Below are 13,134 nucleotides of genomic sequence, written 5' to 3'. Positions count from 1 at the left end.
CAACTCGATTGATTAATAATAAAAATTTGAGGCTGAAATTGATAAAATAATTTTTTTTAATTCGGTTTTTTATTTAATTTAAATTTAAAATTTTAAAAAATATAAATTAAATTAATATCTGGTTAATTTTGACAATTAAAAAACAACCAAGAAAACCATTAAATTTTTTTATTTAATTGAGAAAAAAAAAGAAATTGAAATGAAAAGGAAAGGAAAATGAAAAAGAAAAAAAAATGAATTTTGATATAATTTTTTTTTTTGCAGTAAAGGAAGGAACAAGGTATAAATAGAAGAGTTAAAAACATAAAAACAAGCATTTATATTTTATAAAATGTAATAAAATTAACCCAGATTTTCACAACTCTCTAACAGCACAATAGCAGGTGAAGGTGGTGCTCCCAAGGACAATTAATCCTCTGCTTATCCTTGGATCTTCAATTAAATCCAATCACAGGCACCCTTCCTCTGTGTCACAATACAGTACAAGGGAGACAACAAAGCTTTTGATCTACTGATAGAAGAAATAGAATCGAAGAGTAGTGATGAATCCAAATCCGCTATCGGAGCCATATTACCTCCTCCATTTCCTCACTTTCTTCTCTTACCTCATCACTCGCACCTCCGCCACCTCTGTCCTCTCTCCTCACCTCATTCACCGCCTCTTTTATCGAGTACTCTACACCATCTCCCTACCCCTCTCCTATTAATTTTTTTTCTTTTTTTTAACTATATTGCAGCTTTTGGCTTAGTGAAATCAACTGTTTTTATTTATTTATTTGTGTGTGTAGGAGATTCAAGCGGTTTTGGCGTTTGCCTTGTTAGCCACCTATAAGGTAATCGAATGAAATTACTTCTCATTTTTATTATTATCAATATTTTTTATCAAGCAAAAAGATCTTGTGATTTGGTTGACTAAATTTTACGTTTTTTAATTTTGTGCAACAACAGATTGTGAGAGATGAAACATGGGAAGCTTTTATTTCCAATATGCTATTTTTCGCTAAGGTTATCTCTCCTCTTAGTCTGCAATTTTACCAACTTCGAGCTATGAAATTAACGTTTCTTTTTGTTGATTAGCAAACATGATTGCAATGGTACATGCTTATTCAATATGGGAAATCACACTTGTTAAATGCGCTTGTGTCGTTGGAATGTCGAGTTTTCATTGATAGTGCAAAGGGAATTTGCGCAGTTGCTAACCAGTTGAGAGTTGTTTTGATTGATGTCATTTTAAACGATGTGTGCTTGCCATATCGAAGTCTTGGTTGGGTTAGTTCTATAATGCCTTTTCTGAATTGCAATTGTCGCCCCATTCTGCAATTGTGACTGACTAGACTCTCTACCTGATGAAAATGCACCTATAATTTAGCTGCACTTGACTGAATATGGGTTGCATCCTGTCGAATACAACCAGATATGATAAAATTATGATAGTGATATCCAGCTTTGGAAAAGGCACGGCTTAGGCTGAGTCACTGTAGACTTGTACCATGTTATGGTCTGCGTTGTTTCTTGTCGCTCTCCTCTGGGTTACTTTCTCATTCTGTTCTGACTTGAATTACGTGCTATTTTTTCAGATTTTTCTTGTTGCCATTTCTTTGATAATGGATTACCATTTGGCTCTCTGGTACATGGTGGTGTTTTCAGGTTTGTTTCTTTTTCTATATTATGACATCTGTTAGGAGAGTTATACTGGAAATTAGAAGATGTGGGTTTATGAGTTATATTGTTATGGTAATATGATTTACTTTCTTATGTTTAAATGTCATGCTTTTGGCTTTCTAGTCCTACCAAGAAATGTTTTTCTAGAAACCTTAAAATTATATCCCTCTTGATTGCATTGCTTTCGTTTACTTCTTCCATGAAGATACTTGTTCAATCTTGGTAGAAAAGGATGCCAAAATTGAATATCTTACAACTAAATGTGTAGATATTGACTTCAATGATTTTGTGTTGCAAAAATAACTTTTCTTGTACTTTACTCATTTTGCAGTGATATATCTTGTAACACAACCACCTGCTTTTGAAGGACTAGGTATGGACTGAATTTTGATTGCCCTCATTGATCCCATGCATTTCATGGAGTACAGACAGGACGTGCTATGTTAGGATCTCAGACCGCTTTTCTGTTTTTCTTTTTTTTTTTCTTTTATCTGGTTTGATTTCCAGGCATGTCAAGTAAATTAACACCACTTCAGTTGGAGAGCTTGCTGACAGAAGGGAACACATCAAGATTCTGGTTGGTTAGTTCTCACACTTTTCTCAGAATTTTAATCTTAAAAAATGTCCAGTGTGTTGACTTCCTTCCGGGCAATATATGCAAATGTTTAGCATCTCACTTTTCATGAAAGTTTAACAAGTTGAGCATTGGAACGTGTGCATTATTTATGAATTGAAGTCATTGAGCATTAAAAGACATGCTCCTTGAACCAGTTTTAGTTGAGGGAGAACAATGCAGGATCTCATCTCATCCATGATGACTAATTTGTTGAATGAGCTGCAGCTCTATATTCTTCTGTGGATATTAAAACCACACCAGGGAGGCGGTAATCGGTTATAAATTACACATTTTAATGACTAAAGACATTCTGGCTTATGTTTGTTCTTGCCAACTTGACAGTTCACCAATGCACATCCCTTGATTACAACTTTCACCTTTTTGCTCTCCTTGACTTTCTATTGGCTGCGCTACTGGTTAACTTGCCTTAGATGAAGCTGATAAAGCTTTCCATGGAGATTAATATGTATCATTTCTCACAAATATTGAACTTGCCTATTTAAGACGTGTGCAAAACAATGATTTTTCCTGTAGCGATTTTGGTGATTTTCTGGATTCCTGCATTTTGGATTATGGGAAAACCTTGCTTCTGGCAGGTAGAATTCCGCGCTTTGTGCTCCTCTGCTTGCATACATGCTAGTCGGTGCTTTCCAGAGCTCTCAATTACGTAAGTTTCCCATATTCAGTTACCATTGTTGCTTGGATTTTTGGAGAGCAGAAGAGAAGTTTCCTTTGTTTTTCATTTTATCACTCATGTCATCTATCAATTGCGTGTGCATGCGTGCATGTCTGTTTCATGTTCTTGTGTTCCTATAACAGATACTCGAACAAGAACTTATCATTTGGAATAGTTGATCTTGGACTCTTCCCAAATGCTGCAGAAAAATTTGGAATATCTCTAAGTGGTAAATAATAGGGTTACAAGCCATCCTAGGTGATTTTTCCAATTCTTCTGTTGATTGTTCTTGAGTACCTAGTCTTGAAAGGGTGGCCTTGATGTAGGTGGCATGGACCAACTTCCTACGTATATTTTGTTTGAGAATGCAACTGAGGTTACACGCTTTCCAGAGTGGGATTATGAAGCAAAAGCTTCTCATCCTCCTGTAACTAAGGTATTCCTGTCAACTTAAATTTCTTAGTTTTCTTTTATGTTGAATTATTTTCTATTCTATTGGCAAGCATCCTTTCATCTATGTGAACAGAAGAGGCAATTGATAACACCAATATGGTTTTATCATTAACCTTGAGCCAGCCTTGTGAAAGAATACATTTAGTTAATTCTTGTAGATTGCTTTGGTTTTTCAACCTAGGATTAAGCATTTAATTTCAAATATCTTGTTGCATGAGTCTCATATGCTTGATGATAAGATGGATAAATCACATTAGTTTCTTGCTCTTACTAATAATTTTATATCATACATGGACTGACTTCGAGTGATGCTGCATATGTTGCTCATTGTGAATATATTTTGTGCACTGTGAATTGAATATCTAAGAATTTCTGTTCATTCCTGGGCTATCTACTTTGCAGAGAGTTCTTTCACGACATTTTGAACTTGATCGGCATCTTCTGGGATATGTAAAATCCTGAGCTATTTACTTGTCAATTTAGAAGCTCCAATTCGTCAGTCATTTCAGAATACATCAGGGGGGTAAAAATCATCTTGATCACTTTTCTGTTCCCTTTGACAAAGAAAATTGACCAGGAATGTGTAAAGCTGTCAATTTACACAATTTAACACTGTTTTTGCACCGTTCACTCTCTCTTGATATAGTCATTTAGCTCTACAAGAGGTTAATGAAGAAAGACTTTTAAAAGCATATTTTTAAAATCCAACCTAGAGCAAGATCCGGGTCATGATTGATTAGGAGGGTCATTTTTAAAAAAAAAAAATTGACCTGGAAAATTTACCAGGAATGTGTAAAGCTGTCAATTTACACAATTTAACATGGTTTTTGCACCGTTCACTCTCTCTCGATACAGTCATATAGCTCTTCAGGAGGTTAGTGAGGAAAGACTTTTAAAAGCATATTTTTAAAATCCAACCTATAACAAGGCCCGGGTCATGGCCGGAGGGTTAACCTTTTTTAAATGATCAAATGATGATGCTCTGATCAATTTTTTTTTTTTTATAAAACAAAATAAATCTGACAGTTTTTTACCAGATCAATCCTTCCTATCCAGACCCAAGCCAGGTTCTAAGTTAACTTGTTGGTCGGTTCTAAGTTAACTTATTAGTCAAACCGAGCCTTATAACTGTAGTTAAAAGTGAATGGGGCACAGGCTCATCATCATTTTGACATGTTTCCCATTCATTTGTCAACCCATCGCTGTATGAAAACATGGGTAAATGATTTTATCCATTCTCGCACATCATGGGCTATTTTTTAGGCTGAAGCGATAGATGTTCTTTCTGATTACCCATTATATGAAAGTCATGTAAAGAAGTAAAGGATCGTCTTGTCTTGCAAAGTAGCTTCGCATAAAAACACTCAACCTGCCATACATTGCAACAAGCTGACTTGTTGATCCTTGCCATCCTTCCTGGCGTTGTCGTTTCCAAAGGATGTTGAAGCCTGATCGTTAGAGCTTGCAAACCTAACTCGAAGATTCTGGTTTTAATCTTATCAGAATGGGAGTTGCGGTTTTTATCAAGATGTGACAAAGCTACCCAGCCCATTCAGTTGATCCTAAATACAAAACACTTCTTGCCCATTCGTCGAAGCCACCACTCGTCACGAAACAATTTCTGCAGAATGTCTTTTTTTTTCGATGGACAAGTTTTAAACCGTCAAAGCTATATCCTAATATTGAATTCTTGCCAAGTGTTTTGCATGATTAATGATCCGAATTCTTCCACTAAAGATCCAATATTTTGTAAGAAATTTGTGATGGGCCTCGATATGGTTTTTATTCTAAAGAGTAGTGAGTTTTCGTTGTGTTTAGCAGGCCCTCTGCCCGAAGCCACCAAGTAGGGCGTGATCATGGAGAGGTCTCTGGCAGGGCTGTGCTAGGTTTAGTGGATTGGGAAACTTGATTTATTGGGCTAATAAACAACTGTATCATTATCAACTCATGGAGCAAACCATTAGTGCACCTAACAAACCTCTCAACTAGGTCATGAGTGAGTTAACACACCGGGTTAATTTCAATTTAATTTAAAACCTGTCTTTGAATCAAATATTAAACAATTTATTTCTCATATGAACTTACCAGGGTTGCTCAGACGTTTTTGGTTTTCAGTGAGGCAACAAGAGCCACGGCGTGTGCTCACACCCATGACGAGGCGATTAAAGAGAACCGCCCGGCACAAAAGGGGCCCGCCAGAGGCTAAAATTAAATACACATGTTGGGAGAACCGAGATTTCCGTCGCAATAAAGTGGCGCCGCCGAATATTCTCCTCTAGAATTAAATATTTTTTCGAAGGACAGGAAAAGAAATTAGGATTTGAAGGTGACAGTACAGTCGCAAATCATTATCAACCAAGGATGGATGGGGTCCAGTCCTTCTCTATTTCCTCGCCGCGTTGTGGGCCCCCACCATTTCCTTGTCGGCCCACGCTCAGGCCGTCCCACTCACCCTCGCTTTTTTCCTCACTCCCCATTAACTTGTGCTTGGCGTGCCTTTTGTTTAAGGGCCAGCAGTCACCTTTGCCTTTGGAAGTGGAATTTTGAGGCTATAAAAAAGGGATAGAAAATGCCTGGGGGAGGGGCCATGCTTGCTCTTTTCTATGAACACTCCTGCTAGATTGGATTTTACTACTCCTTCCTTTGCCTTGGATGTGCAAGCCTCGCTCTTGGGACATTCGTTGTTGGTATAAAGAATGGAATATTTTTATATTATTTAAATCTCCAATGATGTGCCAAACAAGCACGTTCTCACATTCATCTACGGGTTTCTGATCATCAGTTCTTAGATTTAATAACTTAAACATAATATTATTCTCAAAATTTGCTGCTACTTTCCATTCATGTTCTCGTTCTTGTACATTACGTTACATTGTTGTAAACGTAGAATATAGGTGCGATAGGAATTATTTTTAAAAATATTTTTATATTAAAAAAATATTTTTATATTTTTATAATTTATTTTCAATATAGCATATCAATTTAAAAATATTTAAAAACATAATAAAAAGTTAAAAAAAAATTGAAATTCAGCTGTGATTATTTCATTTTAGCTCATTTACATGCTAAATCTGGTTTAAAGGTGGATACAATTTAAGTCATTCGTTATTGATTTAGTTTTTCTTTAAAACATTTAAAATGCTATTTTTAAAAAAATAAAAAGTAAATATATTTTGACTATATTCATCAAAATATAATTAACTTACTTAGATCAAGTTAAACCATAATAATTTTAAAGAGATCAAGTTAAACCATAATAATTTTTTTCTTTAAGATCCACGATAAAGGATCTGCTGAGTTCTATATTGATCTGCAATAATTTTTTCTTTTTTAAAAAAAAAAAAAAGTTGGTATGGATACTAGAAGATCAAGGCTGGCTTGGTAGTTAACAGGATTTGTCCCCACAATAGTTGAAAAAGTAAGGAGGTTGATAACGACTAAGATTTTCATAAAAATAAAATTAATGAATTTATTTTGGGACTGCATATTGGTTATAAAATAAAACATTATCTCACACCCGGGTAAGAAATAAGAAATTAAAAATTAAAAGAAAATATATTACAAACTCCTAGGTAAAAAATAAAAATAAAACATGGGAACAAACAAACACAAGATTTGTACAATCGGTATTACTTTTTTACCACTATCACTTTTGTTTACCTCTTTTCACAACAAATAGTAAAAGTGAGGAAAGGACAGGGGACAGAGCGACGTCGTGTCACAGCAAAGGAGGACTAGGGCTGAAAGAAAGTCCGTCACGTTGACGAAACACGAAGTCTTTTATTACAAGCAAGCGAGACACGCCGAAAGATGGCGACACGCGTTCTGTTTCTAGTGGTCCCCATTTCCACTCCTGGTGGTTTTGTGATACGCACTAGTGGTCCTTTTTTTTAAAATTTATTACCAATCTCACTTCATCATGACCAAATATTTTGGAGCTACCACATTTGCTCCTATCATTTCCTCAACTTAATTTATAGCCCATGCTTGAAGAAGGATCGAGGGTTTTTTTTTTTCATTAAAAATTAAAAATAAGAAATAAATTTTGGTGTATTTATTTATAGGTGATGTATGTGGACAAGTTAAATTGGCATGTGTATGCTGAAATTATTGGTATGTAGTTGCTTTGTTAGAATTTTTTGGGCTTGTATGTATCTATATGTAGAATATAATAGTAAGTCAAATATTCCAATGTCTAAATTACAAATGTAACGTAATGTTCAAATATCATGAGATTAGATTCAATGTTTCAAAATTTTACCATGTTTTTCTTTGTTTGAATACAGACAATTGGATTTTACAACAAGTAATTTGAAATTTTAAAATTTGTATTTTTTTTGGTATCTGTCATGGTGTGAAAAGAATAATAACTAGTGATATTTTATTATTTATTTTTTTTATTTTTGGATTTGAAAAAATTTATTTTTAGAAAATATACTTTATGGATCTAGATAAACGAGTAAAATTCTGGTTGTTTCAAACTCTTACAAGAAGCGTATGTCCTGACTCGAACTCGAAAACTACTATACAAATCTCAAATTTTTTATCATCGCACCATACTCATTTAAGACCATTATTTATTTATTGAATTCATGTTAAAGAAAAAGTAGGTATAAATAGTAAAGAGAAATTATATAAATATATTCTTATTATTTTTTTGAGTTATGAAGTTTATTTTTTTATTCTCTCCGTGTTTATCTATTTTTTCAAGATGAATTTAGAAAATAACCAACCGGTCACCACTAATTACTCCCTGAATACAATAAAATTCTCCTCCGTAATGCATGTTGTCCTGTCCACGTACTGGTCATTTGTTGAGCAGCTGGATTGCATTAACACGGACACAGCAATTCCAGGGGAAATCCATCAGTTTACATGGCAGATTTGGTGGAGAAACAAGAGAATTCAGAGTCTTGCACTGTTCTCTAAAGAAGAGAACAGTGCTCATGTTGAATGGATCATCACAACGAACAATATCAGGCAAGCAGTAAACTTTGGAGGAGTGCTAAAAATTGAATTCTTCATCGCAGGAGCATGCATTAAACGAGGTTCAAGAATCATGTGTATGGCAGCAAAAACATTATGGAAGTCAAATGTGATTGATGTTGAACGAATCCAAAGCAATCCTTAAATCACAGTTTAAACGGGTTAATGGCATTCTTGTTCATTGGAGGTGTCACATGTTATGGTTTGTATTATTTATTCAGTCCATTTTATTGTTAAATTATCATAGGATGGATAAATATTGTTTTCTACTTGTTTTAATTGCCGGAAATTATTAAAAAAACCTATATTTTATATATATTTCTTTAACTCTAGCTTCTCATATTTGATGATAATGAAAATTCAATTCATTTTTATAATTAAATAGTTTCAATATATTTTGAAGTTAGAAATTATTTCATTTATTTCCAGAACAATGGAAGTTCAATAAGTTATAAGAAATAGAAAATAAGAGGGAATAATCTTAAAATTTTAAGGATCCTGGAAGGGTCATATAAATTCACATAGATCATTTTAGAATTAATTTATTTTAAACTTGATTGGATATTATACATTGAACCATGTAAATATCTTTTTAATCATACTAAGACCAAGTAGATAAATACATGCATGTAGTTTTTTAATCTTTTTACATTTTATTAATATCAAATGTTACATAAAAATTTTAAAAAATACCCTTTTGATTTGATACTTTTTGAAATTATTTATGAAAATAGATTGAGTTTTCATTACCAGGAGTGAAAATTCTCAGCTCAAATTAAATATCAAAAGCTGATATTTTTCTTAAAGGGATTTTTTGTTCAATAATAACTGATAAATCAAACGGAGAGATCATATTGACTCAAATATTATTATTGATTAAATTGGCAATGCAAGCATGCTTTAATACGTCACAACTCTAACAATTTTGGAGGAAAAGTTGCCATTAAACCCAGTTTAAACAAATAAAAGCCCAAAAATTTAAATTAATTATACACAAATAAAATCTAATCAATAACTTGATCACGTATGTAAATACCACATGTGATTGTAATCTTACACGCCAGCAGATCATATCTACATAGTATATGATTATTTTCTAGGTGTTTGTATGGGTGTATTAATTTTTGTTTTTGAATATATTTTAAAACTATAATTTACTTTAAAAAATATTTTTATATATTAAAAAAAATCACCCTACACTACAATGCCAAACATACACTTTTTTAGCTACAAAATTTAAATATATAGCTTCAAGTGCATGCGATTTAAATTTTAACTTAAGAAATAATGAAAAAGAATCCAAAGAATTATTTTTGGAGAAAAAGTGAAAGATCTATAAAATAAAAATCCTATATTGAAAGGGAAAAAAGAAATGATACTCGCAGGAGTGAGGTGGCTGCTGGTGAGGAGCACGTTGTAAAGTTAAAGAGAGAGCCATCACGCGTGCGGGGGCCACACGTGTGGTCCACCACAACATAGATATGGTCTGCTGGCGTCAAGTACAGGCTACAGCCAACGTGGACATATGTCATAACTTCATAGGCTAACAGTACAAAAACTATACAGGTGATAGAGGCAACTAAAATCAGTCCCTGCTAATTTATAGGAATTACGTAATAGTCTCCAATCTTTAACAATTTTCAAATTTCTCTCCAGCCTATCTTTAACGAGCATAAATCAATAACAATCCACTTGCCAAGCTACATACTCCATATAGAAAAATAATTTTATTTTTTCATAATAAATCTTACTATGTGTGTCTCAAAAGAAATCAAAATTCTCATAGATTAGACCGGAAAAAATGAATTGTTGTTACATGTATAATATATGCTAAGATAAAAAAAAACCCGTTATAAGAGTATATTATAAAATAAAAATGACATTAAAATTAAAAATTCAATAAGAAAAAGACATAAAATCAATTAAAATAAAGGAAAAAAACCTTGGATTTTAAAATTTGAAAATAAAATTTTTATTTTTCTAAATAAGGATTCTTTTATATTATCCCGAGATGATAAACAATGTTTTGCATGTAAATCATACCAATTGAAGTTAGAATTTTAATTTCTTTTGGATTCAATGATATGCTTATTTTTAGATTGTTCTTTACAAATCATTTTTTTTTAATTGGATCGGGAATGGATATATCTATGAAAAAAATTTCTATATTTTTTTAATAATTAAAACATTTTAATTTTCTATCAACGAGCCATAACATAGGTAGGAGCGGAACCAAGTATATTTTACTGGGAGGCCAAAATTAATATAATAATATATAATATTAAAAAAATATTTATTTAAATTAAAAAAATAAAAACTTTTTTGAGGGACCGCTGCTTGCCCTCCCCTAATTCCGCCCCCGGACACAGGGGATGAATGTGTTACAACCTGGAAAGGTGAGGGAGAGACATGCAAAATATTGAAGGTTGTAGACTGATTTGTTAGTTTCAATATAGATTAGACACTAATTTTAAATCTATCTCAAATTGAAAATTAAAAAATTTCCAATATAACATATCTTCTCATGAATGGCACATATTTCCATGGTCCTAGCGGGACTGGCGGGGTATGTTCCCACTTTTACCGGCCCTCGCCCACGGTCACAGCCGTTGACATATTATTAATTGAAAATAAATAAATAAATAAATAGACACAAATTAACTTTCTTCCTTCCAGAGATAGACAATTGATGTTGTAGTTTGCTGTCCACCCTTATCTTTTAAACTCTAGATTATGACCGGTAAATATCTAATCCGGCCATTAACAACATTGTTTTAAAATTCGATCTAACCCTAATAATTGACTTGAAATTTATTGATTTAAAACTAGATTATTTTGATTTTTTTTCCTAATAATTGACTTGAAATTTATTGATTTTTTTAAAACTAGATTATTTTGATTTTTTAAAAAAAAGAATTTATTCAATCCAGATAAATCCAAGTCAATTTATCTGATAAATTCATGACACAGAACTTGCCGACGTCGGCGGCGCAAAATAAGAAAAAAATATAGAAGATTACTGGTTTAATTTGAGGGTAAACACGCGTATGCCTAGTCTTTTACTTTGAAAGGGAAAGAACTAATTTTCTAGTCCATCTTTGGATGCGGAACATTGAAGGATGAAAAATAACCCCACTACTCTTGGTCTGCCATTGCTAGGTTTTAAACCAATCAATTTGCTTTGTAGATAAAGTTTGATTTTCGTTTTTTTCAAGTTTGCCAAATTTGAGGTTGGTTTTTTGTAGTGGGATTGGAAGGGACGACCCTGGATTGACCTACTTGTATCATGGTAAATAGTATTGACTTGTTCAGATTTTAAAAAAGGAATGGCAAAAGAGAGAAAGGTGTTTTGCTTTACCAGGAAGCCAAGATGCGTTATGATTAGCTAGTCCAGTCATGCTAACGATGGTTTTGCCGACTTTTACTTAGAGATCTATATTCCTTGTAAAATCCTACCTTCTATGTCTTCGCTAGGCACTCAATAAACTTGGCTTCACCAAACGTCTGGCTATAGAATTTAACTTTACATGCTATTTGCCCTATAAACTTATAGCTCAAAATATTAAAGATCCCTCAACTTCTTGGACGATAGAAATAAGAAATCACCACCCCAGCAAGCTCAAAGACGAACCCTTTTAACTCGACTCAACTATTAACCTAGTAAATAGGTTATACTATTTTTCTAGATCCCACGATGTACAGGAGGTTCTGTTGTCTTGTCTGAAAATTGGATTAACTAGCAGCAAGGAAAACGGTCAACTTAACCAATCATGTTTAGGTCGTTTAGACCAGAATAGTTTGAAGTGAAATTGACATCTCGATCGATAATCAATACTATGGACCAGATACACAGAAATGGAGGACTTGAGAGATTGGCTTATTCATCAAGTTCTAGTCATGCTGTTATCTTTTGCTGACTGTCTATCCTTCAAGACTTGGAAAAAATCAAAAGTCGAATATTTAACCCAAAAATTCTAACATCTTATGCAGCACTCTTCCACCTCTTAAAGGGTCTTCTTCTTCTTTACAACCAATACTTCTGCACCATGCACTATTGCTATTCTACTTTCAGACGTACGGTTCATGTATACCGCCCTCTTCCTATTGTATTCTTCACATCCTTTGAATTCTGAAACTTATTTGCTTGGAAACAATAGTATTATTGGCCTGGGCATATACACATGTAATTCTCGTACTATTAGTACATCCAATCAACCTCAATATTGCATTCAACAGATTTCCAAGGATCTCAAATAACATGTAATTAATGAATCGACGAGCCTGAACTAATCTCTTAAATAGTCTAGATAAATAGATAGATCGATGTTGGAAGTGTGTTTCCAACATCATTCCAAGAGAAATTTAATCTAAACCATAGGCGGAGGAATGTAGAAGGCTGAGGTGGGCTGTAGCCTAGTTAGAAAAATAAATCAGTATTTAAAATTTTAATTTACACATGATAAATGCAATGTAGTAATTAATAAGTTCTAAATAAGAGCTCTAATGGGTTTAAATTATTTTTTTCTAAATGTATTCTCATAAAAAAAACTCCAAGTTAGCATTAATATTCTCATCTAATATTATTTAGAATTGTAAAATCATTCTTAATAAATAACCAAAACGCAGAACTTAGTAAAAATCTACTTAAAATATTGAATTTATTTATTTATTTATTTTATAAATAATCTATATTTTATCCAATAAATTGATAAGAATATCTTAATGAAAAAATAATAAAATT

General features: G+C 32.9%; 1 protein-coding gene and 1 long non-coding RNA gene across 2 annotated transcripts; both read left to right on the top strand.

The window, feature by feature from the left end:
- The first annotated feature begins 314 nt into the window (after positions 1-314).
- LOC105122275 (Thioredoxin superfamily protein) lies at positions 315-4,110 on the top strand. Its single transcript, XM_011021294.1, has 10 exons — positions 315-671; positions 789-833; positions 949-1,005; positions 1,578-1,647; positions 1,994-2,035; positions 2,170-2,243; positions 2,875-2,945; positions 3,098-3,183; positions 3,281-3,390; positions 3,810-4,110. Exons 1-10 carry the CDS (start codon positions 543-545, stop codon positions 3,867-3,869), a joined length of 744 nt encoding a protein of 247 aa, XP_011019596.1. The 5' UTR covers positions 315-542; the 3' UTR covers positions 3,870-4,110.
- A 256-nt stretch (positions 4,111-4,366) lies between these two features.
- On the top strand, positions 4,367-5,957 carry LOC105122274 (uncharacterized). The gene is made up of 2 exons (XR_841669.1): positions 4,367-5,403; positions 5,523-5,957. It is a non-coding gene; the product is annotated as an uncharacterized LOC105122274 (long non-coding RNA).
- The last annotated feature ends 7,177 nt before the right edge of the window (positions 5,958-13,134 follow it).

The sequence above is a fragment of the Populus euphratica genome, unplaced genomic scaffold (assembly GCF_000495115.2).
Source record: "Populus euphratica unplaced genomic scaffold, PopEup_1.0 scaffold19.1, whole genome shotgun sequence".
NCBI lineage: Eukaryota > Viridiplantae > Streptophyta > Magnoliopsida > Malpighiales > Salicaceae > Populus > Populus euphratica.
Note: the sequence above shows the minus strand (reverse complement) of the source record. Positions and strands in the feature narration are given on the sequence as shown.

Coding starts and splice junctions, on each gene's coding strand:
- LOC105122275 (XM_011021294.1), top strand. CDS start 543: ATGAATCCAAATCCGCTATCGGAGCCATATTACCTCCTCCATTTCCTC. Junction 1,648..1,993: donor GTACATGGTGGTGTTTTCAG/GTTTGTTTCTTT, acceptor CTCATTTTGCAG/TGATATATCTTGTAACACAA. Junction 3,391..3,809: donor CTCATCCTCCTGTAACTAAG/GTATTCCTGTCA, acceptor TCTACTTTGCAG/AGAGTTCTTTCACGACATTT.